A 23,273-nucleotide genomic window follows, 5' to 3' on the forward strand; every position below is an offset into this window, starting at 1 on the left:
CTTAATGACTTAGGGCTGAGCTCTGCAGTGTACCAGATCGAGATCTAGTTCACCTAAGCAGAGGGAGTTTTTCTGAATGTACAGTCGTGTGCCGACTGGGAGCTGTCCTGCTGCACCATTTAGCAAACACAATATAAAATAGATGAAAAGGAAACCATTTCATGCATACAGACCAGCACATGGGTTTTGTGTTGTTGCATGGATTATGTTATCATGCGCAGAAAAAAACACCCCATGGCTTTTTTATGCAACAGGGAGAAAGGGAGCGCAAGGAATAGCTGAGCATTTTCCTGCTGTTAACTCCTCAGTTGCAGCGTGGTGCAGATGACGTTTTTCTTGCTGGGGGTTATGAACGTGTAGGGAAGAGCTGCACCCAACCTGCCCGCAAGTGCTCGAGCCAACCCGAGGGTGTAACCGCGCTCTGGAGCTCAAGAGGATTTACCCCTGGGGCGGAAATACAATTTACCTGAACGAAGACAGATATATATCATTGAGTACTGAGATACTTCCTGCCTAAACGAGACAATATATCCTTATGGAAATAGCAGCACTAATGAAGGGGAGACGGGGGAGATGAGCGCGCGGGCGCAGAGCCCTGCCGGAGGAGGAGAGCAGGAGAGCGGTCAATCCTGCGGGGTAACCAGGGGTGCAGGAGGGATCAGGCTGCGTTTCCCAGTGACATTCCTCCATCTCGAGGTTTCACTCCCAGAAAAGAAACGCACCATATGCAGCAGATCTGGAAGCAGTTCAGGAGAGCCCCCCTCTCCCACCCCTTTTTCTCCCTGAAAGCCGGCGCCAGCCACACGTAGAGGCAGGGAGGGGCAGGGGATGGGGGGCAGCGCTTTGCCCCGGGTTTGAGGGAGGAGAGGTCAGTGCCGGGGGGCTGCGCATGGAGGAGAGGGGCTGGGGCATGGGGTGGGATGGGGTGTGTGGGTGCTTGCTGGAGGAGGCGGACTTGCTGAGGAGCGAGGGTGGGAAAAAGGAAGGGAGGGGATGGAGAAGGGGCTTCCCTGCATGTGAGGAAGGAGGGGGGATGGAGGTAGGGGTCTCCGTGAAGGTGGGGAGCCCCTGGGGCAGGGATTGCTGCTCTTTGGGAGGAGGCCTGGGGAGGAGGGAGGCAGCTTCCCGGTGGAGGAGGGAACTGCGTTGGAGAGCTGGAGGGGAGCTGGGGGGGCCGAGGAGGTCTCTGCGGGCAGGGGTGGGGGGCTGCAGTGGTCAGGGGTTCTGAGAGGGGATGTTGGGGAGAGCAAACCTGAGGGGTCTGTGGGAACTGAAAAGGAATTTGGAGGTGCTGAGAGGGTCTGCATGGGGCCACAAGGGGTAGTGGAGGGACTCAGGGGTTGGGTGGGAGCTCCGAGGGTCGAGTGTGGGGATTCTAAAGAGGCTGTGGGGGCTCTGAGGGAGCGGCGTTGGGGAACTCCAGCGGGCTGGGGTCTCAGGAGGGAACTGGGGAAGGCTGAGGGGGATCCGTGGGGACTTGGCAGAACTCTGTGGGGGCTCGGAGGAGAACTGGGAACATAGAAAGGATCTGTGAGGGGCTGGGGGGCTCTGAGGGGCTTGTGGGAGCCCAAGGGGTGGCTTTGAGGGGCTCTGTGGGGAGGGTCTGTTGGGGATGCCTGAGGGGGGGCTGTGGCGGGGCTTTGTGGAGATGTTGAGGGGAGAGCCCCAGAGGGCTCTGAGGAGATTTGGGAAGGCGCTGAGAGGATCTGAGAGGAGAGCCCCTGAGGCCGTCTGATGAGGGGTCTGAGGGGAGGCTCTGCGGGGGCTCTCTGGAGATTTTTGCGGGGGAGAGCCCGCAGGGGCGCCGAGGAGAGGGGGTTGAGGAGGCTCTGAGGGGACCGGGAGGCTCCGAGAGGCTCTGAGGCTCAGAGACTGTCGGGGGGCTGCGGGGGCGCCCCGGGGGCGGCCGCAGCTCCCTTCTCCCTCCCGCGCAGGCTGCTGCCTTCCTACCCCGGTTACCGTGGCAACCTCCCGGGCTCCCCCAGCCCCGCGCCGCCGCCGCCGCTGCCGCCGGAGCTGCTGGGCAGCCGCCTGCCGCCGCCGGCCATGGAGCTGCTGGCCGCGGCCCTCAGCGCCGCCTGCGCCCTCGACCGGGACGGCTCGACGGGACAGCCCGGCAGGTGAGCGGGGCGGGGGGCGCGGGGGGCGCGGGGTCCTGCCCGGGGGCGGAGGGGCCCGTTCGCCGCCGCCCGCCGCGCTCAGCCTGCCCCGCCTGCCGCAGGGAGCCCGCCGAGGAGAGCCCCGCCGAGGAGAGCCCCGCCGCCGCCGCGGGGCCGCCGCCGCCCGCCCAGCCCGTGACGGCCGACTCCTGGAGGAACCTCATCGAGCACATCGGTAAGGAGCCGTCCCCCGCCCCGGGGACGTCCCCGCTCCCGCACAACTTTGCCGCCGCTCCCGCCCCGCAGCGCGCCGGGCCCTGGCCCCGCCGAGCCCCCTCTCCCGCCCCGAGCGGCAGCGGACGAAGCCCAGACCCGAACCCGGCCGTGCCGGGCAGGAGGGAGCTGGGGCCGGAGCGGGGCGGGACCCCAGCTCTGCCCTTGCTGGGAAAACCTCTCGCTCTTGCTGTAAAACGGGAGCCGCGGCCTCGGCTGGAGGGGCATCAATCGGGTTTGCACGGGGGTTTAACCCTGCTGCTGAGCACTTTGCCTCCTCTCGTAAATAACGATTACTTGTGGCAACTACAAAGCAGTTAATCGCTCAGGGTACAGCCGGCTTTCTGCTGGAATCTGATTTTGCGCGCTCAGAAAGGTGTCGGGCTGAAGTTCTGGGCTGGCACCAACACAGTGTTGACACCATGAGCGGTACCCCCGGGTCAGCCTGTTTGTAACTGCTGCTGGTGTAGGGTTGGCAGCAGAGTCAGTGATGTTATCACCTGTGGTCTGTAAAGGCAGAGTTAAGGTCATCTGTGGGCATCTGTGGAGAAGACTGTTATTTTGTTCTTGTGGTATTACTGAATTTTTTTTGTGGCATGTGGAGGGGACCTCCAGAGCTTGCTCCTTGGTTTCCCACATCTAAATAATGACATTCCTCAGAGAGATTTGGGCAACTGCAAAGTTAACCTCCATCCTGAGGCAGGTTTTTGCGGTGGGAATACAGAAGCTTCATTTTTCAACAGTTCTGTTCAATTTCAGGAAGTAAATCTGCTAGATACTAGAGGGCAGGAATGTAGGGCTTTACCTGGGAAAATCAGATAGTTAACTCTCATGAGCAACAAGGTGAACGTCCCTGGCAGGAAGGAGGAGGCTTCTCGTGCTGTCACTGGGAGAGGAGAGCGGCTGCAGTGTGGGGTCAGGTTGCAGCAAGCAGGACTGGTTCCAGGAGCGCCTGAAGCCGCTGGAATAGGCTGGGGAGGGAGGCTGGCGTGAAACCAGCCCCAGCCTGCCAGCATCTGTCGGACAGAACACGATTTCACGGCCTTCTGGGGGAAAGTGGTGAACAATTTGCATGGATGTTGCCAGATTTGTTACTTTCTTGTGGTTGTGTAGGTACTAATCTCCTAAAGCAGATATGTCAATATGTTGTCACTTTACTGGGACTGTGCTGCTAAGAAGTGTGATAAAAATAGTAAAAGCAGCAGGACTTCAAAGCAACCCAGTTGGTATATTTGTATATATTTTTCTGTGCTGTGTATCAGAGGGAAGCTGTGCAATAGCTCTGCATGTGTCAGTAGGTCTGTTGTACCTTGGTGGAGGAGACAGGGTTTTGACAACCAGAAATGCTGCGCTAACCCCCAACAGAGAGGTCATTCCAAATGGCTGGAGCACACTCTCTCCCTTCCCTCCCTCCTGCCTTTGAGGCATTCATGGACTTTTTGCCTGAAACTGGAGCAGAGAATTTCAGAGAAAATGTCTCTGGACCTCCTGAGATTTTACATAGCTTCCAGTGTAATAACGTTTACTTTCAGAGCAGTGTAAACTCTCTCAGGCGAGCATTTGCCGCAATTAGTAATGAGTTTTTCAATTCCCTTCCCAGTTTTTGAGCGAGCAGGGAAGGGAGACTGTGACAGCAAAATTAAATGGAATGAACACAAAGGCAAAAGTCTATTATGTACTATACAAACTATGTAAACACCCCTTAGGAAGATCAGCCTTAACCACTGAAGTCAGCAGGCAGCACCAAACCATGCTCCGACCACAGTTAACCTTTAGCCAGGTCACAGCAGGGACAGTTGGGACATTAAGCAATGGATGGAGCTCATACAGGTCTCTGACATTCTGTACTTGCTCATGTTTAAGCGTGTTTGCTTAGACATCCTATCTTCTGAGTCACATCCAGCTATGGATCTCAGCTTCCTTCTGCATATTCAGTCAGTTCCAGATACATTGTTTTCCTTGCACCACATCAAAACGCTGTTCCCTGACCCTGTCCTTTGTCGTGACCATCTCCTGCTTCACATAGAATAGGTTTTTGCATGGCTTCTCTCTCAATTAAGCCTTTGGTCTACTATAACCTCTTTAATTATGAATGTATGGACCTTTTACACCAAGATAGAGAGAATGTCTTTTCTCCTTGCTAGCACAACCCTGTTTCTTCCTACCCTCTTCTGCTTAAACATCTACCTGTGTTTTGTCTTCTGGTATCACTTTTCTGCTTCCTCTCTATATTGCTGTCTGTGGTAGAGCTTCAGCCACCTCTCTTTAGCTCCTGTATCAAAATGAGTTACCTTGCTGTCATTTCCAAAGGGGTTCTGATGGTGGAGGCCTTTAGTCGATCAGATCTCCCCATGTCTGTAGTTGCCTTTGCCTGCCACTGAAGGCTCCATAGGTCTTACCTGTTTGGCCTCGTCAGACAGGTAACCTGGAAACAAAACAAAGTTTCATTGCCTGGATTTTATTTCCTTAAAAGCAAGGGGAAATTTGTCTTGAGGATCCTTTTTAAAGGGCTGGTCCCCAGATCTGCACAAGGGACAGTAAATCTCCCTTATGCAAAATAGCTTTAATTGCCTCTGACTTGCAGGGCAGACCTGCCAGCACAACATGGCTGTACAATCAGACACTGCAAGTATAATTAGCTTCAATATGAGTAAAAGAGATAGATGAGGCTTCAGTTTCCCAGCTTGTTTTCCCTTGAGTGTGAAGCAGTGACCACAGTGCTGCCGGGTGTTGGTTCCCAGCCTGTCCTGCTCTCTGGTGTGCAGTTTGGTGGAGCAGCAAGGGCTGAGCTTCCAGACCAGCACCACTGAAGCAGCTCTGTTTTAGCAGGCTTTCTGCTCTGTTCCTGAAGGAGCCTTCCCACCCCACCCCACGCTCAGCACCCTCCCTTAGGAAAGCCGTATGAGCCGAGTTGATGCAGAGAGAAATTATGTAAGTAGCAGCAGCGTGCAAAACTTCAGGGGAAGTCTCCTCTCCTTGGTTTTGGTGTAGGAAGCTGACAGAAGACTGCACGGTTTCCTAGGCACAGCTACCCTTCTTGCTATTTTAGTCTGGTGTTGAACATCTTTCCAGGGAGAAGAGCTAACAGATAGGCTCCCAGCCTGTGCCACTGCTGTCCGTGTGCCTGTGTCTTCCCCCAGCACATTGCTGATACGGTTTTAACAGCAACTGGTGCAGAGCCTCGTGAAAGCTGGTCCAGAGATTCAGTAGGAGGCAACATCTACATTTCTGCCCTTCCTAGACAAACTCCTGACCCAGTTGTCTCCCACCTTGTTACATGTGTAATCTGCTTCTGAGATCCAACATCCTAGTGCATGTCACCGCACAGATTTTAACCCCTGATGATTCAGACAAATTATGTGTGTGGGGGGTTTAACATTGAGGACTTTTCTCATTGTTCATTCATCTTACACTTTGTGATTCAAGTATAAACCAAGGGAGATAATGTAAATTGTGCCCATTCATTTTGAGTATGTGAGGAGATGCTCATGCTCTCCTTTCACATCTTCTGAATTACGTTTTATGTTCAAACAGTTAATACTCTGGGTCCTACAGGTGGCTCAGAATGAGAAATGGGACAGTTAGCAAACCCTAGGAGGGAGAAAGGATCTTTTAAAGATAGCCAAAGAATTTCAGGATTGCTGCCTTTTTTGTGCTGTCAGTTGAAATCAGGAATGGGGACTGCTCCTGAGGTTAGTAACTGAAATTCAGAAGAGACCTTGTGTGATTGATGTACTGCCAGATGATGTGAATTGACAGCCTTTCTGTACTGCTGTGGCATTCAGGTGCATGTTGGTTTAGTATCTTCAGTCATCAAGGAAGCTGTGCAGGAAAACAGAAGGAAATTGAGCAACACAGAATCCCAGACTGGGATCCCGAGAAACCTGGACCTCATTTGGTGCTGAGCTGGAGGCCAGGGTGCTGGGGAAGAGGTGCTCAGGGTGGGATCACAGAATCATAGAATGGTTACAGTTGGAAGGAACCTTAAAGCTCATCTAGTCCCAACCCACTTGTCGTGGTTCTTTGTCTCTCTTTCTCCTGCCTGACTCGTCATTAATGTCGTGGTTTGGGCCCAACATGACAACAAAGAACCGGTCCCATGGCTGCTCACTCAGGTCCCCACACACACACACTCTGGGGTGAGGAGGACAAAGCTCCTGGGTTGAGACAAAGGACAAGGAGGGTTCTTCACCGATTAAGGTCCCGGGTGAAACAGACTCCACTTGGGGAAAAAGTAGTAATTTAATTTTACACTAATCAGATGCACACAGGACACACACAACACACAGAGCAGAGCCCTCCCCTCCCTTCTTCCCGGGCCCAAATCACTTTGATCCCCATTTCTCTCCCTCCTTCCCCCCAGCGGCACAGGGGGATGGGGTTTAGAGTCAGTTCACAGGCTGGTGGTTCCTGCTGCTCCTTCCTCCTCAGGAAGAAGGATTCCTCACAGTCCTGCCCTGCTTCCCCACGGGTCCCTCCCATGGCAGAGTCCTCCACCAGCCTCTGCTCCATCAGCCCTTCCCACCAGCCCCGGAGCTGCTCCAGCGCTGCCCAGAGTCACGGGGGCTTCGGGAACAGGCACCTCCCCTGCCCGGGGGCTTCCACAGCTGCACCATCCCAGCCCACTGGCAGCAAATCCTCTGGCCACAAAATCCAAGTCCACTGGCCAAGTTCACCCCTCCTTGCGACCCCAGAGAATGTTCCACCACGTTCCTCCACGAGTGCAGGGGCACAGCTGCCATCTCACCATGGGCTGCAGGGAAACTTCTGCTTGGGCACCTTCTTCCCCTTCTTTCTCACCAACCACCAGCACCACTTTCCTTCCCCTGCACAGCTCTTCTCCCTTAAGTGCTTCTCTGCCCAGGTGTTTCATATGTTAATGGCAGAGGTTCATCTGTTGTCCCTCTAATGGCTCCTTGGCTGGTTTGGAGCAGGGGCAGCTTCTCAGCTTCTCACCGGAGCCCCCCCTGGGGCCCTTCCCCTGCTACCAAAAAACCCACCAAACCAGAACACCCCTGCCATGGGCAGGGACACCTCCCACTAGACCATGTTGCTCAGAGTCCCATCCAACCTGGCCCTGAACACTTCCAGGGATGGGGTATGTCCAAGACTAACTACAAAGTCGTAACTGCTGCTGCTCATCCCAGTGCTTTAGGTGTCTATTGTCTTACCAGCACTCAGTGTTCCCTCCATAAAGGATTTTCAGAGCCATCAGATTGCTCCTGTAGTTTTGGTGTGTGCAGGATTACTTTTCCAGACACATGCTTACACATATCTATCAATCTGTATAATTTGTAACATCATAATATTGCAGAGAAAATCAAGGTTTTAAAGAAACAGGTAAAAGCCTGGCAAATTAGAAACCACTTATTTTGTGTCTCCTGATTGATCACAGATACATCTGACTGTGTTTACTAAGTGTTTTGTGAGAGCAGATTGTTGACAACAATTTAGGTTTAGAAATGGTCCTCCATTTATAGTTTCCACTTCTGGCTGAAATAGGAAGGCTGTCACTGACTTTTTAGCTCAGCACAGAAGGGATCTCTCTCACCTCTGCTGAGGTGAACTACTGCAAAACAAGTATCCTTTCCTACAGTACATCTCTGCTCTGTCGTTCAGCTGTAACCTCTCAGACCTGTTGCCTCCTAGGGCTCTTGTACCAGGAATATCGAGATAAATCTACACGCCAGGAGATTGAAACCAGAAGACTGCAGGATTCACAGACAGACCCCGAGGAGAGTTCGCCCAGTGAGGAAACCCCTTCTGAAGCAGAACCTTCGAGTGCAACTGAAAGCAAAGGTCCATCACAAATCAGCTTGCTGAGGAACTCCAACTCCAGGTTCAACTTATGGCAGGATCTCCCTGAGATCCAGAGCAGCGGGATCCTCAGCATCCTCCAGCCAGATGAGATCAAACTGCAGGAGGTAATGGGGGGAAGGTGGAGTGTTTCTTAACTGGGTTGCTGCTTAAAAGAGTGAGAGTGAATTAAGTCAAATGATCAAGATTTTAAAATTAAAAGCTTCATAGCAGTCACAGATAAGCCTTGCCCTGCTGTGTTGCACTGGTTATCACCACTCACACTTTTTTTGAAACTCCAGGTCTTCTATATGCTATTGCTGCTGGGCATTTCTGTAGCAGAAAAGAACCTCTGCTCCCTTTTCTGATTCAGTGTTAGGAACAGTTTATAAAGGAAAAGAAGGACAATGAAGAGGCTATTGCAATAGAGCTTTTGGTTTTCCTCTTCTGAAGTGACTAACAGGATAAATACTTTCCACCAGAAATCTTAGAATAATCCAGTCAGTAACTGTAATCTGCTATAAATATGATGGCATTGATGGAAAGAGATGGAGATTGCTGAACTTCCTTATTTTTACATGTTGTTACTTGGAGTCTTGTACAAAACAATAAAAAAAGATGACAGGTATACTTGAGTTTTAGCCATGTAGGGCAGTGGTGTGGCTGTGTAAGGGTCACAAGCTGTTCATTCACAGGACTGCAGCAAGCAGGGAACAGAGCAGGCCGGGGGAGCTGCTGCAATTACTGCAAACATCAGTCACACAACAGTTTACGACTGGTCATTATTTTGGATAGTGTGGGGAGCGTGAGCGCTTGGTCAGCGTGTAGTGCTGCAGTTGTACCAGCAATTGTCCCGTGGAGCCCTGTGCCGTGTGCTGGGTGTTGTGCTACCAGCACTTGTCCTCCAGCGGCTCCCTCCTGCCAGTCCTGCTGCTTCAGGGCTGCTGCGGGGAGGCCTCGTGGCTGTGTCTGCTCAGCCCTGCTCGCCAGGCTGCACCCCGAGTGCTGACAACCATCTCGGGGTGTGAGCAGTTCCTCCCTAAGCTGGCTTGGATTTGCACAACCAGCATTAACAAGCCCTGCACAGGCAGTGCCACCCTAGTCCTGGCAGAGGTTGTACCTCAAAGGCAGCTGCTGCTGCACAGGGTGTGATGGGCTGGCTGGGTCACTGACACCCAGGGGTGCACAGGCAGCTTGGGCTGACAAGCACAGCCCGCTCGTGTTTCAGGGGTGAAGGTGGGTAACAGGATTTGTTGCGTTGCCCTGTGTTTCTTCTGCTTGTTTCCCCATCAGAGGTGTTCTGTTTACTTGGCAAAACACGGTACTTCCAACTGCTGGTGTTACGAATGCAGCCCAGCACCTGAAACATCACATTCTTTCTGCTTCAAAATGAAGAGCCTTTTACAGAGAAACATTTGCTTTAAAAGTTTGCATTACAGATTTGAAAATCTGCCATTTCTGTTGAGTTCCAGTCACTACCTGTGCTTTAAGGAAAAAAAAAATAATCTCAGTGCTGCTAAACCCCAACAAGAAATGTGCTGAATTTTCATCTCTCTGCTTAAAGAACAAGAAAAATAAAGCAGTTGGAGGTGGGACAGTGCTGCCTTGAAGAAGTGCTGTGGTTTCCCTTCGTGTGAGTTTATCAGAGCTGAAATTTTCTTCCTGTTTTTTCCAGGATAAGCACAGTAAGAGGTTATAAAATTGTTCAAAGCCAGAAAGCTGTGAAATTGGCTAAACATTGAGTAGGTAAAGTGGAGAATTAGTTTTGTGAGGAGAGTTAGGAATAGAAAACAAGGAGGGCTGGAGGAATCACTGAGGCAGTTAAAGAGATGATGTCGAGTTCAGTCTTGCTATAAGCAATCCCAGCTCCTGCAGTGCTGGAACTGTACTCCTGTTGGATATGAACTGGGAGTGTGAGCTCTACACAAGAGCTTGATTAAGTGAATATCAAGTGATCAGCTTCAAGAGTGAGGAGTGGAGAAATTTACCAGAAGTATAGGGGAGCAGAAAGTCTGGAGTAAATGTCTTATGGACAAAATTGTACCTTTCTGACCCATTTTAGCTTCAAAGCTCTGCTAATCAGAAGGACTACAAGAGCTTGTAAGTCTCTTGTGCTGGACTCTGTGCTTCTGGCAGGTGGGAGTCAGACTGGCCTAGTGAAGGCAGCCAGGTCTGGGCACTGGTCACAGCCAGTGCCTTGGCATCAGTTAAGAGCACCCTCCCCTATAGACCAGATCAGAATTCCTCCTCCTTACCTGCTGGTTCTTGTGCAAAGCAGGACTAATTGGAACAGGTATTTCCAATCTATGCAATAAAGCATCATCTTGTCTCAGTAGGAAGGTTTATTTAGCTTGTCTTTGATGACAATTTTTCTTATTTTTGATCTAAATTTCCTTCTTCCTTAGGCTTCAATTCTCTTTTCCTCAGTCTCTCTGCCAAAAGATAAGGAATTAAAATTATTACTATAGCTTTTATGTGACTATGAGATGGCATGAAGTTAATGGCCCAGAGGACTGATGGGACAGTGTTGGTCGTTGTTGTGAGCTGAGATCCCCAGCAGTGATTGCCCCCTGGCATCGGCTGGCAACAGTCATGTTTGCAAGAGGTCCTTTCAGACTATTTGTAGACTCAGGAAGACAGCATTACATCAACTGACATTTAGTTCCATTTCTTTTTTCCTAGTTATTTTTGCAATTCTGGTACCAGAAGCTCAGGCTCTTTTTTGTAGTGCCTGCTCAGAGCTAGCAGAGTTCAGTTATTCCATGGAGATCACAAAATTCCATTGCATGGTTGGATGTTCAGGCAGTTCACAGCCCATACTTCCCATTCAGAAGGGAGACTGAGTTGCTTGGAGAAGGCATCAGGGTATCTTGGGTCTGCAGAGGACTAGCTGGATCTCCCTGATGACTCAAGAAATTTGTGCCTTGCACATGTGGTGGTGAACACTTCCAGAAACTTGTCTTTATCAGTGGAGATGTTCTTTACTTTCCTGGAAATTCCTTTAAGTGGAAATCCTGTTCACTGATAGTTTCACTCTGGATTTCATTATTTCTTTAGCATGGCTTGCACTCTCATGCCTGTGCAGGTCTGGCACCCCCCACTGTGGTGAACAGCAAGCAAACACAAATTAATTTCTTCCAACATAGGCAGAGGGGATTCTGCAGATCAAGAAGCAACCTTCTAGATGAAGCAAATTGCCTGAAGGTCTAGAGGCTGTGGTAGGGTGGCAGGTCTTGATCTTGGCTCCCAGAGCCATCCTGCTGCTGAAGACCTGGCAGAAAAGTATATCCTGGCTTGGAGGTCTAGAAAGCTGCAGTGCAGAATGACTGGTGGTATCATCAGTCCCCAAGATATCTGGAAGAACAGCCTGTCCCAGCATGCCCTGTCTTGTTCTTTGTTGTATCTTTACCTATCTCCACTTCTCCTCTCATTTATCAAGTAAAAAGATGCCATTAAAGCTGTAAGAGGTGCGTTAGGACCTAACCAGTCATGCAGAGAGAGGGAGAGTCTCCCTCTCAGGTTCACCATGTGCCCTGGTGAAGCTGTTGAGAGAAGCCAAGCTGATAATCCTCCAGTTTTCTCATTGGGAATCCTGCCTTCAAAAAAGCCAGCGTCCTATTCTCCCTTAAACACCAGCTGTTCCACGTACACCCACCAAGAACATTCATGGCTACCCACACTCTTTGTTCTGTCCCAATTCTGGGCTGTGCAAGCATGACCTCTGGTGCAAGAAAGGACCACCTGTCTGACTTCACTGCCCACTGGGAATATTTCCTAGGCTACCAACCCTGCTAAGACCTGAAATGTCACTCCAACATGTAGCAGCTCCGGATTGAGCAACAGTCCCTTCAAGGTCAGGCTTGATGGGACTCTGAGCAATCTGGTCTAGCTGGAGATGTCCCTGCTTATTGTAGGGAGGTTGGACTAGATGACCTTTATAGGTTCCCTCCAACCGAAAGCATTCTCTGATTCTATTCTTCTGTTCTATGATTCTTGCTGTGCCTTCCTCCCAGATCTTGGGCTGCACCAAGTGGCAAGAAATATAAGCTAGGTCTCTGTACTTGGGGTCCTTCAGTGATGCATAGAGGTATTTCCAGAAAAAGGCCAGAATTTGACAGTTTCAAATAATTTCTTTTAAAAGCAAAAAAAGCTGTGTGCAGCAGGGGAGCTGGGGCTTCTGGGTGAAAGCAGCTTTACAGTCAAGAGGGACGTGCACTGAGCTACCAGAAGGTTCCTCTTTCAGTAGTCATGGGTCAGCCCCAGGAAGAGGACCCCAAGACACACCTTCATCAAGAGATGTATGGAGAATCTAATGATTTTTCACCATATTGAAGCCTTTGTGATTAATCTTACTTCAACTAACAGCTTCAGTAGTTGTCACCTTTTTTTTCAACCTCTGAACAAAGACAACAAACACTTGGCTGGAGAGTAAGTGAGGTCTGTGTGGTCATAGTGGACTGTCCCTGCAGCTCCTGCTGTGGGCAGAAGGTTTTACCTCCTTGTCTCATTAACTTGTGCTTTATCTCTGATCCAAACCATCAATTTGTCTTCCTGCTTCCCCAGACCACATCCCCGGCCTGAGGAAGCCAGGCTTTGCACCAGAGACTTCTCTTTTGACAGGGGAAACAAGGGCTGGAATTTGGAGATTGTTTACAGCTTACAGTAGTAGTTGAGGGCTACTGTGTCTTGTCTTGGTGAATTGGGTCAGAAGAGGGAGAAGCCCATGAAGTACTTTTATCTGTGCATCTGCACAAAATCAGAGCACTTACAGATACTGAGAAGAAGAGAGAGAGTTTTGCTGGAGAGGGTCAATGGCAGGAATTGTGGTCAGACAACTTAGGAGAGAGTCAGAAGGAGCCAGGGCTGATGGCTGAGGGAGGAAATCTTACCCGTTCCCATCACTGCCCTGTGTAGCTCACAGCAAATGCCATGGGGCTGACCTCTCCATGCTCCAGGCCCACAGGGTGGGTGGGGGCCATGTCCATCACTGTGTGCAGCACAGACTGTCTCATTCAAGCTGCCTGTGCCCCTCTATAGAATAGAAGGCACCTGCTGATTTCCTGCTTTGGGATTCTCCCCCAGGCCATGTTTGAGCTGGTTACTTCTGAAGCCTCCTATTACAAGAGTCTGAATCTGCTGGTGTCTCACTTCATGGAGAACGAACGTCTGAAGAAGATCTTACACCAGTCTGAGGCACACATCCTCTTCTCCAATGTCCTGGATGTCATGGCTGTCAGTGAGCGGTGAGAAAACTGCTGCTGGATGTTTGTCCAGCTGAGGGGCATCGTGGTAGCTGTAGAGGGATGGAGGGGCTGGCTGAGGGCACTCTGCTACCCACTGCTTCCACAGACCCTGTGGACACATTCATTGCTTTGAACCCCAAGGGCTTCTTCTGGGAATTACCTGGGACAGACCGGTCACAATTAGTATGAGCTCTGGGTTTCTCTTCTAGCTTTCTGTTGGACCTGGAGCAGCGGGTGGAGGAGAATATTGTGATCTCGGACGTGTGCGATATTGTCCACCAGCACACGGTCAACCACTTCTCTGTGTACATCACCTATGTCTCCAACCAGACCTACCAGGAGAGGGCCTACAAGCAGCTTCTGTGAGTTCCAGTGCTCCATGCTAAATGGTTTTGCAGAATTCCATAGGCCACAGCTTTAGCTGCAGTGTTGGTACCTATGAGATAGATAGTACAGAGCAGGGTTTCCCACATCATTGCTTTTTCCTGGCACCTATAAAAACAAAACACAATTAAAAGGCTTTATAAGTAAGGGTGGAGTGATAGAGTGTGCAGGTAACATACCAAGAAAATTCAGAGCCAGCACTTCCCAACTGTGGGAAGCATTTATGGTGCACACAGGGACACACTCTTGTGAATGCACATATTTTTAAACTGCAAGTAGAGGCAAGGTTGAAAGGCCAAGAATATAACACAGATCTCTGGTGACAAGAACAGCCACTTACTTTCCTGATCTTCTCAGCAAGGGGTTTGACCTTCCAAAAGCTGAGAATTATTTTTTTTTCAGAATTAAAAAAAAATCTTAAAAAGAAACAAAAAAATAAATAGGCTTTTTTCTTCATATCGTGGTGTTACCCAGACAGATGTTACCTGAGGCCTGAGGAGATAATCCAAGATATTTTTGAAATATTTTTCAATTTTAGCAAGTCTTTTGGTCCGGTAGGAATTCCCTTACACCAGCTCTAAACAAAGAGTGCCCTCCAAGCTTGTCTTTGACCAGAATTAATTTTTCTTTAGTTACAACGTCCTGGATTCTTTCAGGCCAGCCCATTGCACGTGCTGTGCTACATTTCCTCCCCATAGCAGCAGCTGGTTCAGGGAAGTGTAGCAAGCCCTAATCCTTTCCTTTTGAAGCTTTTGAAGCAAAAAACCCCAAACCTAACACTTTGAGGGGCCTCTGTTGAGTGCGGCCAAATGTCCTCTCCAAAAGGAGGGTTCTGCAGGGCTTCCTTCAGTCAGAGGTGAGCAATATAGCTGCCAAATATGAACAGTTTGCCTGGAGCCATCAGCTAAACACTCAGAAGGGAAGCAGCAATGGGCTGGATTACTTGAGCTTGAAAAGGACCTGCTGGAGGTGAGGGTATTCCTACCTGCTAGTGTAGAGGGCAGCAATACTTTCTGGTCTGTGGGAGAACATAAAGTAAGTTCCAAAGCACAGAGTCACTTCCACAGGCTTCTAGAGCTGGCACAAGCATTTTGCAGCACTGAGCCGACCTGGCAGCCTGAGGAGTGTCACTGTTCCCCCATTTGACTGTTCTTCAGACACACTCAGGTCAGTTCTGCTGGGCCTGTGGTGAGTCACACTGTCACACAAGTACCTGCTGAAGTAAGGAAAAGCACTTAAAAAAGCTGCTCTTGGGTCATTGTCAGTCACACAAAGTAAAGACAGGTTTTGCCTACTTAACAATGGTTTCTCATCCATGCTCTTGCTGGTAGCCAGGACTCCAGCAGTGTAAGCCCTCCCTGGGTCCCCACAGCTGCCAGGAGACCTTGTCTGTGCCCACAGCAGCAGGGCTGCTCTGTGCAGCTGTGACCATGGCCCAGCAGAGCCCTCATCTGCTGTCAACACCAGCAGCCAAGGCCTGGGCACGGCCCCTGCTCTTCTCAGGGCAGACAGCGATTTCCATCCTCCAGCTAAGCAAGCAGGAGTAGCCAAGATTAAGCTGTTGGTGGCTTGTCTTGTTCTTATGGCTGTGTGAATTCCACCTTGTCACAAACTTCCAACTGTGTAAAAATATATAATTATGCCCCTGACTCATCTACTTGGACACACACCCCATTCACACACACCTACGCACGCAGCGTATGCTGCTGAGCTGGATGTGCTACACATGTGAACACTACCATGCCTTGTACATTGAAAGTCTATTTTTTCCCTCCCCCAACACTATAAATAGTTCTAGATTTAAACCAAAATACACCTAGAGGCATTCAGTCCCCTCTTACCTCTTCCTGGGAGAGGCCAGGCAGACACTATCTCTGGGACTGAGCTGCATTTGGGTCACAAGTCACACACCAGAGTCACAGGCAGGGCAGCACTCAAAGCTCTCACCTCCTCTGTTCCTCCTCACAGCCAGGACAAGCCAGCTTTCCGGGAAGTGATCTCTCAGCTGGAGCTGGATCCCAAGTGCAAAGGCCTGTCGTTTTCTTCCTTTCTGATTCTGCCATTTCAAAGGATCACTCGGCTCAAGCTGCTGGTGCAGGTAGAGTTTTCTTCTTCTCTCTTTCTTCTGAAGGTCTTCTGGATTAGAGGCAGCCAAGATCTAGAGCTGGATGAAGGATGAAGCATTTATATGGAGTCAGACATTCTCAATAACTCTGGAAAAGAGATTTCAGTCACTCAGAAGCTATCCTCAAATTATTGTTGAATTTGCCAGATAGCTTTTACTGAGCAAAAGAGTTGGGGAGGAATTGTGTGGAGCTGCTAGAAGGTGTAAAAACAGTCCATTAATCCAGATGCCTGGTGGTTAGGATGCTGACACACAGATGCTCCATGTGTAATGCCCAGCATCACGGTGGCCTGGACCTCACCTCTGTACTTTGCCAGTTTATCTAAGCAACATGCTGAAGGACATGCTTCTGGGGACAAGGAAACAGCCCCATCCCATATGGGTTTACCTGTTGGGATTACCAGCAGCACTGGCAGTTAGTGCCAGCTCTAGCTGGTGTTACTTACTTGTTTATTTTTAGATGTAAGGTCAGGTGGGAACAGGCTAGAATAAAAAAGAGAAACTGGGAGGTGAGAATCAGTATGATCTGTCACCTGTCCTGTAATTAGGCTGATGGCCAGGATAAGTCTAAAGCTAGCAAAGCCCTTTCTGTACTGTCAGATGAGGATCAGAGTTGACACAGTCTTTCCTCCCCTGCAGAATATTCTGAAGAAAGTGGAAGAGAAGTCTGACAGGGAGACCACTGCCCTGGAAGCACATAAAGAACTGGAAACAGTAAGTGTGAATGAGCTAACTGAAGATAAAACCATTGTGCTTATTTCCCTCCTCCTCAGAGAAGACCTGCACACTGTATTCACTCCTGGAGCCGCCCCTTTGAATCCTGTCACTGTCTTTTTTTTAAGTCTTCCTTGCTGTCAAGGATGGACCAATCTAGCACCACTGGGAAGTCAGGGATGAGGAGTCCCCTTGCTAACAGCAGTTTGCATGTTTCCACTGTAGGAAAGGGCAGAGAGAAGGTTTTGCCCTGGGATCTTCAAGGATGCAATTTGTTTTTGCAGATAGCTGAAGGTGATGGATGCTGTTGAGAGATGTAATGAGCTGCAACAGGCAGTGTTTGACAACTGTGTCAGGTTTCCTCCAATACAACACACCTCTTCCTCTGACCTACAGTAACAGTTTCTTAATGAAGCAGTCAAGCCTGCTTTTAGCTATCTTCCCTGCAGTTGGTAGGTAGGTGAGATGTTCAGTTGTGCTGATTCCTGCTGTGTACAAACCAACAGGAAGGCACTAGGATCATTTCCATCTGGGCTGTTCCTGACATGGCCAAACAGGGCAGTCCCATGTCCAGACCATCTCTGTGCTAGAACATCAGCCTAAGGGAACAGTTGCAGCTTCTGACTGGAATACTAGGACAAAAATGGGCACCTGGATTTGTCCTGAACTAGCCTAGGAAGTGTATGCTTTGGAGATCACTAGGGATAAAGACAGAGACCTTATCAATGAAGAATATTCTGCATTCCTTAGTACTTGTCATGTATCTGGTAGCTGCTTATTTTTCCATTGGTCAAAAGCCTGAGGAAGGCTGTTCCTGTAGGATGACTGTAGGATGTAGATGACTACAGCCAATGATGGGAGAATGTTCTTTTTATATTCAGCTGTCAGTGACTCATGATCAATTTTGTAACTCTCTTTGCATGGTTACTTCTCTGTGTTTAAATTTAAATGCCTAATGTCCAGCTAGGTACAGGCATCACAACAAAGATCATCTGGTGCTTATTTTTTCTGGAAGTGTCCTATTTGAGAGGCATGAGCTGATTGTGGCTTCAAATCCCAATATTCTGGTGGATTTTGAGTAGCAGAAACAGAGCACAAAGTGGAGCTTGTTCTCCAAAGTAATTTTTCAACCCAGGCAGTTCTCATGAGACTTGCTCCTTATGAAACAGGCAGTGGCATCTAGGTTAAGGTCCCTGTGATAGGGTAGTGCCTGCACGTTGGTTGTGGTTTTTCCGTTAGAAGTTTGTGCTCAGAACACAGCTGGGCTCTGTGAGGTGGACATGTCTTTCCCTGGGACATGTGGTAGCCTTGGCACCTGGTGCTGCTTGGCAGAACCACAGCAGTTTCATCTCTGAAACAAAGATCTTTGGCTTTGTTCCCTCCTTGAAGATGTTGCTGCAGCTCATTTCAAGTGCTGGGGACAAGGAAGATGAGGTAGATGCTGTGTCAGGATTTGGAAAACAAGCTGATCCCTTTGCTGTGCAGCCAGGAGTGTTGCTTAATAGTGTCTGGTTCAGTGACTGAGTGCAGCCATCTAACGTCCTCTTTCACTCAGCTTCCATCTTCTGGGTGTTTAGGGGTTGGGTTTTGTGCTGTGGTTTTTTTCCCTTCTCTTTTTCATGCCAATGCAGTGCTGGTAGAAGACTTTGGCTTGGCCAGTTCCTGTTATGGCAGGGCGCTCACCCTGTCACCATCAGGCCTTTCTGTGCTGTCATCTCTTACCTGCTGATGGTCAGTGGAGACGAACCTCTCCACTCTCTCCTTCCCAGGTGGTGAAGGCCTGTAACGAAGGCGTCAGGAAGATGAGCCGAACAGAGCAGATGATCAGCATCCAGAAGAAACTAGAATTCAAGATCAAGGTATAAGCAGAGGCGGGTGCCCTGTGCAGCCAGCCAGCTGGGTGCTGCATGCACAGCCCACAGCAGGGCCCCCCCAGCGATGGGGGCTGCAGCCTCTGCCCCCCGGCTGCTGAAGGGGCTGCGGGGGAGCACGGGGGGCAGCGCTGAGGCCGTCGTGCTGTGACATGAGTGCAGAGGGGGACACCTGGCCATGCTCAGTGGGTGGCTCCTGCTCCAGCACAGTTCTGGCTCTGCCCTCTCACCTCTCCTCGAAATGCAGGTCAGCTTTCTGCTGTTATTTTCCATTACAAATCACATTAAAGGAAAATAAAAAGCAAAGTGCTTCAAAGCTGGAAAATACCAAAATTAAGACTGTCCCACCATTTTTATTCATCCCTGCATTGTCATATAATTCTAAGTCATCTAAGTCTAATATTTCACTCATTTGACTGGAAGCACCATGTTCTAATACAAGACATGCTTTGTTCTGGGCTTCTTGTTTTTAACACAATGTGTGGTAAAGCTCTAGCAGAAGTGGTGGTGTGGCTGCTTGGCCAGACCCAACCAGTGTGAGCCCATTTAACCTGTTGAGGGTTTTTTGTAGCCAAAAGGCCAAGTATGCTATTTTGAAAGTTAGTCTCCCAGGCCAGAAAGGCTCAGCCCGGGTGATGAGATGTGGGATTGCCCAGAGACAGACCAGGCTGTGCAGGACCTGGCCTGGTGTTTAAATCCAGCACTTGGCACTTCATCATCACTGTTCTTTAGTGTCTGTTCATTTTCAGGCCCCTGCTGTGTCCCCTCCTGAGCTCTCCCACACTGTGCTGGCAGAGCTCACTGCCCTCTCCTGTGCAGCTCTGCTCCCTCCTCTGCAAGTTGAGTTGTGGTGATTGGAGCTCACTGCCCTTCCTTCTGCATATCCTGTTGCTTTCAGCATCCTGACCACATAAACCCGTGGGCTTTTGCCGCTCTCCTGATCTTTGCTGTTGTTTCCTCACTTCTAGTCTGTGCCCATCATCTCTCACTCCCGCTGGCTGCTGAAGCAGGGGGAATTGCAGCAGATGAATGGTCCAAAGACATCACGGACACTTCGCACCAAGAAACTCTTCAGAGAAATCTACTTGTTCCTGTTCAATGACCTGCTAGTACTTTGCCGGCAAATCCCTGGGTGAGTGCAACATCTGGGTAGTAGACAGGGCACTTCAACACTCTTGTTTGTCCCTGGTTTCATCCAGGCTGTGATGCTGTCCCTGTCCTGTCCCCCATGCATGGGGATGACATCCTGGCCTGACCTGTACCCTCCCACTGCAACAGTCACCTTGCCTTTGTGGCCCTTCATGGGTGGCATAGCTCTCTGCAGCTGAACATTCAAGGCAAACAGGATTTGAACAGATTCCATGCCAGGTCTCCCAGCATGGTGAGCCAGCATGTGTCCACCACTTTCTGCAGAGAGGCAATGAGCTACATCAACTGGTGTGCTGACCTAGGAGTCCTGTGTTCCAGTCAAGAAGTGTTTTTTGACTCATTGCTGCCTGAAGAAGAGCTCAGACTCAGACAGTTAAACTTCTAAGAAAGCGGCTAAAAAATCTGAGCAGCAGGGAGGGGTATAAATTTAGACCTGAGGCTGGCAGTTATATTTGACATGGTGTAACCTGCCTCAGGAGGAGGAGAACATCGTCGTGCTTAGGACTGTGTCTTGTGCAACCAGACAGGAGTGAAACAGCAGCACAAACAGACGGGTCCTGGGGAACAACGTGCTCTTTGTGGTGTTAACTGGCCTCACTGGTGGAGTGAGCATCTCACTGGTCCAGGGTGTCCAATAAACGTGTCGCCGCAGTGTCTGTACTCCTGGAAATATTTTGCTTCTGCGGCTGCTTGTATCCAGAAAACACAGAGGCATTTTACAAACAGGAATGAATTAAGCCTCACAGTCCCCTCTGAGGGAGAACTGTCCATGTTTTGTACTTGGGGAGCTCAGGCAGCCCAACCAACTTGTTCTAGGCCACACGGTGTGCCTGTGGCAGAGCAAGGAGAGGGTGTGTTGCTTTGTGGTGGGTTTCCATGGGCAACTGCTCATCCCTCCCCACTGCAGGACAATTTTTTTCCTGATCTCCTCTTTAACCTCTCCCAGGGACAAGTACCAAGTGTTCGACTCTGCTCCCCGTGGGCTTCTTCGAGTAGAGGAGTTGGAAGACCAGGGGCAAAGTTTGGCCAACGTCTTCATCCTGAGGCTGCTGGAGAACGCAGATGACCGAGAGGCCAGCTACATGCTGAAGGCATCATCCCAGTGAGTACAGTGCTCACAGGGGTCACCCTGCTCAGCCCTGCTGCCTCCCTGCTGCCGGGAAGGGCAGCACCCTGCCTGCACGGGGACCAGCCCTGGGGGCTGATCCCACCGCTGCATCTGGGCTGGCCCTGCAGAGCTCTGCCCAGCACCGTGCTCCTGCGCCCCTCCCACTGAAAGGCACTAGTGAGAGAGGCAGGTTTCTCCCCTGTACGGTGCATGTGTAGCATGCAGGCTGGAGGATGGACAGGCATTTTGTGTCCTGGGACAGAGGGCAGCAATCAGCCCTGGCACGGGAGCCCAGCTGCTGTACAGCCTGCAGCACACCCAGGAGGTAAGAGGGGGCAGGATGCACACGGGGCAGGCTCGGGCAGCTCCCTCACAGGGGTCGAGACCCTCTGAAGCGAAGTGGCTCTTGCTTGTAGGCGAAGGTGGGAGGAGAAGCCCCTTCCTCAGCACCTGCCACAGCTGATGCCGACCTTGGGCAGCCCCTCTGCTGTTTGGGGTCTCCTTGTCTCCCTGGATACAGGGTTTTAGGCTCACTGATTTTTCACTTCAGGCTCCAACAGGCTCAGCTTGGGCAGACAATTCAGTTGCACTGACACAGACCAGGCCAATGTCCAGTGTTTTGGAGCTCAGGGCATGGCTTTCTCACTGACCCAAGCCCTACCAGGCCCACGTTTTCCAGGCGTGTGCACACCCCAACTTGCTGTCAGGAGGTCAGCTTTCATTGTCCCTGTCCCTCCAGCTGGGACCACATCCTGCTGCATCCCCTGGGGCCCCACCCTGACCCCCTTGGCACAGCACCAGGAAGATGAGCAAGAAATGGCACCTTCTCCCCGAGGTGTGGTTGCAGCGTTGCTGCCCTGAAAATAGAGATGTCAGTCATGGGATGCAGGGCAAATGCACATCTGAGAAATGGAACTGTGCTGAGAACCATAAACCAGGCCAGGGTTTGCCTCGACTCAGGGGAGGCACTTGCAGTTCTATGCTCCTGCATCTCATCCCACCTTCTAGATGGCCACAGTTATCCAGCACTCACCTTTCCCACAGGCCTTGTGCACTGAAATGTGATGTAGCTGGAGGCTGCTACTCCAGAGCTGCAGGGATGATGGGGGAAGCACTGGGTATGAACCAGAAAACTGAAGCAGGAGAAGCAAGTGCCAAACAAACCAGCTCATCTGTTCCCCAGATCTTGCAGCATTGCCCTGCTCTGAACCCACACAGTAATGGTGACCTGCTTGTTGGCTGCTTGCAGCTTATGCCCAGGTGGGCTCTGCCAGGAGCTGGAAGTATGTTTGGACACAGCTGGTGGCAGAGGCAGGGCTGGAGCTCAGAAGGGCCCCTCACAGGGGGCTGAGAGGAGCTGGGAACTGCAGGCAGGATCCTGAGAGCCCTGCAAGGAGCTGTGTGCAAGGCTGCAAGGCAGCCTGCAGATAGAGCCCTAACCATGGCAAGACCCTTGGTTGGATCTCTAAGTGCCAGCCCCTCATCCTGCACATCTTCACGGGGTGAGGGGCTGCACCTGCAGCTGCTGGTGGATTCACTGGTCCTGGGCTTCAGCCCTGAAGCATGAGGTGTTCCTGGCCCCCGGGATCAGACTGCCAGCCCTTGTCCTTCACATCTCCCTTTTAGGCCTCTCCTCCCAGAAGACACTCTGGTGGTTTTAGATGTGTGTCAAGTTCAGGCTTTGAAACTTGTGTCTGTGAAAGTGCTGGCTCCCTCTGGGCTGGGAGCACAGCTGCTCCTCCAGGCAGGAGCTGGAGCCTGTGAAGATGAGGCACCCGGATTCCAAGCAGGGCTGCGGGAAACCTCACAGGAGCCCCAGCCCTGGGGCTTCTCCAGCTCTTATGGAATCTGCTCCCTGCTGCTGTAGGCCCAGGTTTTGCACCCTGTGTGCTGGGTCTGGTGACACGGGTCTCTCGCCTGATCTGCTGCCAAGCAGGCAGTGTCCGTGGAGCGCTGCCGCCTTCCTCTGCACCTGGGTTCATCAGCTCTGCCCTTTCAACGTTCTTGCATAGCAGCACCAGGAATAAATGGTTCCTCTGAAAACTGCTCCTGGTGACCCAGCACAGCCCAGAGCTGCCTTTGCTGGTTAGAGCCTAGAGGGTGCCAGGACCCTGCAAGGCTGCTCCCCAGAGGGGGATCCTGCTGCCTGTGGGGACAGCCAGCCCGGGGTCCCTGCACGGCAGAGCCCAGGGCACAGTGGCACATGTGACATCCACAGTATCACTCTGGTTGGAAAAGACCTTCAAGTCCAACCACCACCCTAACTCTGCCACACCCACCACTAAACCTTGTTCCCTGGCACCACATCTGTCTTTTTAGATGTCTCCAGGGATGATGGCTCAACCACCTCCTCAGACAGCCTGGATCACCAAGTTCAACTCCCTCCCCAGAACAGGACAATCCCAAAGTTCACACCATGTTCCTGAGGGTGTTGTCCAAGTATTTCTCGAATGTTGTCAGGCTCGGTGCCATTCCTGCCTCGCTGGGGAGCCTCTTCCAGGGCTCTACCAC

General features: G+C 50.9%; 1 protein-coding gene across 4 annotated transcripts in view; it reads left to right on the forward strand.

Annotated features, from left to right (window-relative positions):
* Window positions 1-23,273, forward strand: part of NGEF (neuronal guanine nucleotide exchange factor) — a 50,890-nt gene that overhangs the window by 22,630 nt on the left and 4,987 nt on the right. For all 4 annotated transcript variants that reach the window (XM_051626310.1, XM_051626311.1, XM_051626312.1 and 1 more), the window contains 10 exons: window positions 1,935-2,120; window positions 2,222-2,334; window positions 8,022-8,296; window positions 13,251-13,411; window positions 13,621-13,773; window positions 15,764-15,893; window positions 16,560-16,634; window positions 18,404-18,493; window positions 19,474-19,637; window positions 20,601-20,756. In XM_051626310.1, coding sequence (XP_051482270.1) covers window positions 1,935-2,120; window positions 2,222-2,334; window positions 8,022-8,296; window positions 13,251-13,411; window positions 13,621-13,773; window positions 15,764-15,893; window positions 16,560-16,634; window positions 18,404-18,493; window positions 19,474-19,637; window positions 20,601-20,756 — 1,503 coding nt within the window. The remainder of the gene's footprint in view (window positions 1-1,934; window positions 2,121-2,221; window positions 2,335-8,021; window positions 8,297-13,250; window positions 13,412-13,620; window positions 13,774-15,763; window positions 15,894-16,559; window positions 16,635-18,403; window positions 18,494-19,473; window positions 19,638-20,600; window positions 20,757-23,273) is intronic.

This window comes from Apus apus, chromosome 8 (assembly GCF_020740795.1).
Source record: "Apus apus isolate bApuApu2 chromosome 8, bApuApu2.pri.cur, whole genome shotgun sequence".
Lineage (NCBI taxonomy): Eukaryota > Metazoa > Chordata > Aves > Apodiformes > Apodidae > Apus > Apus apus.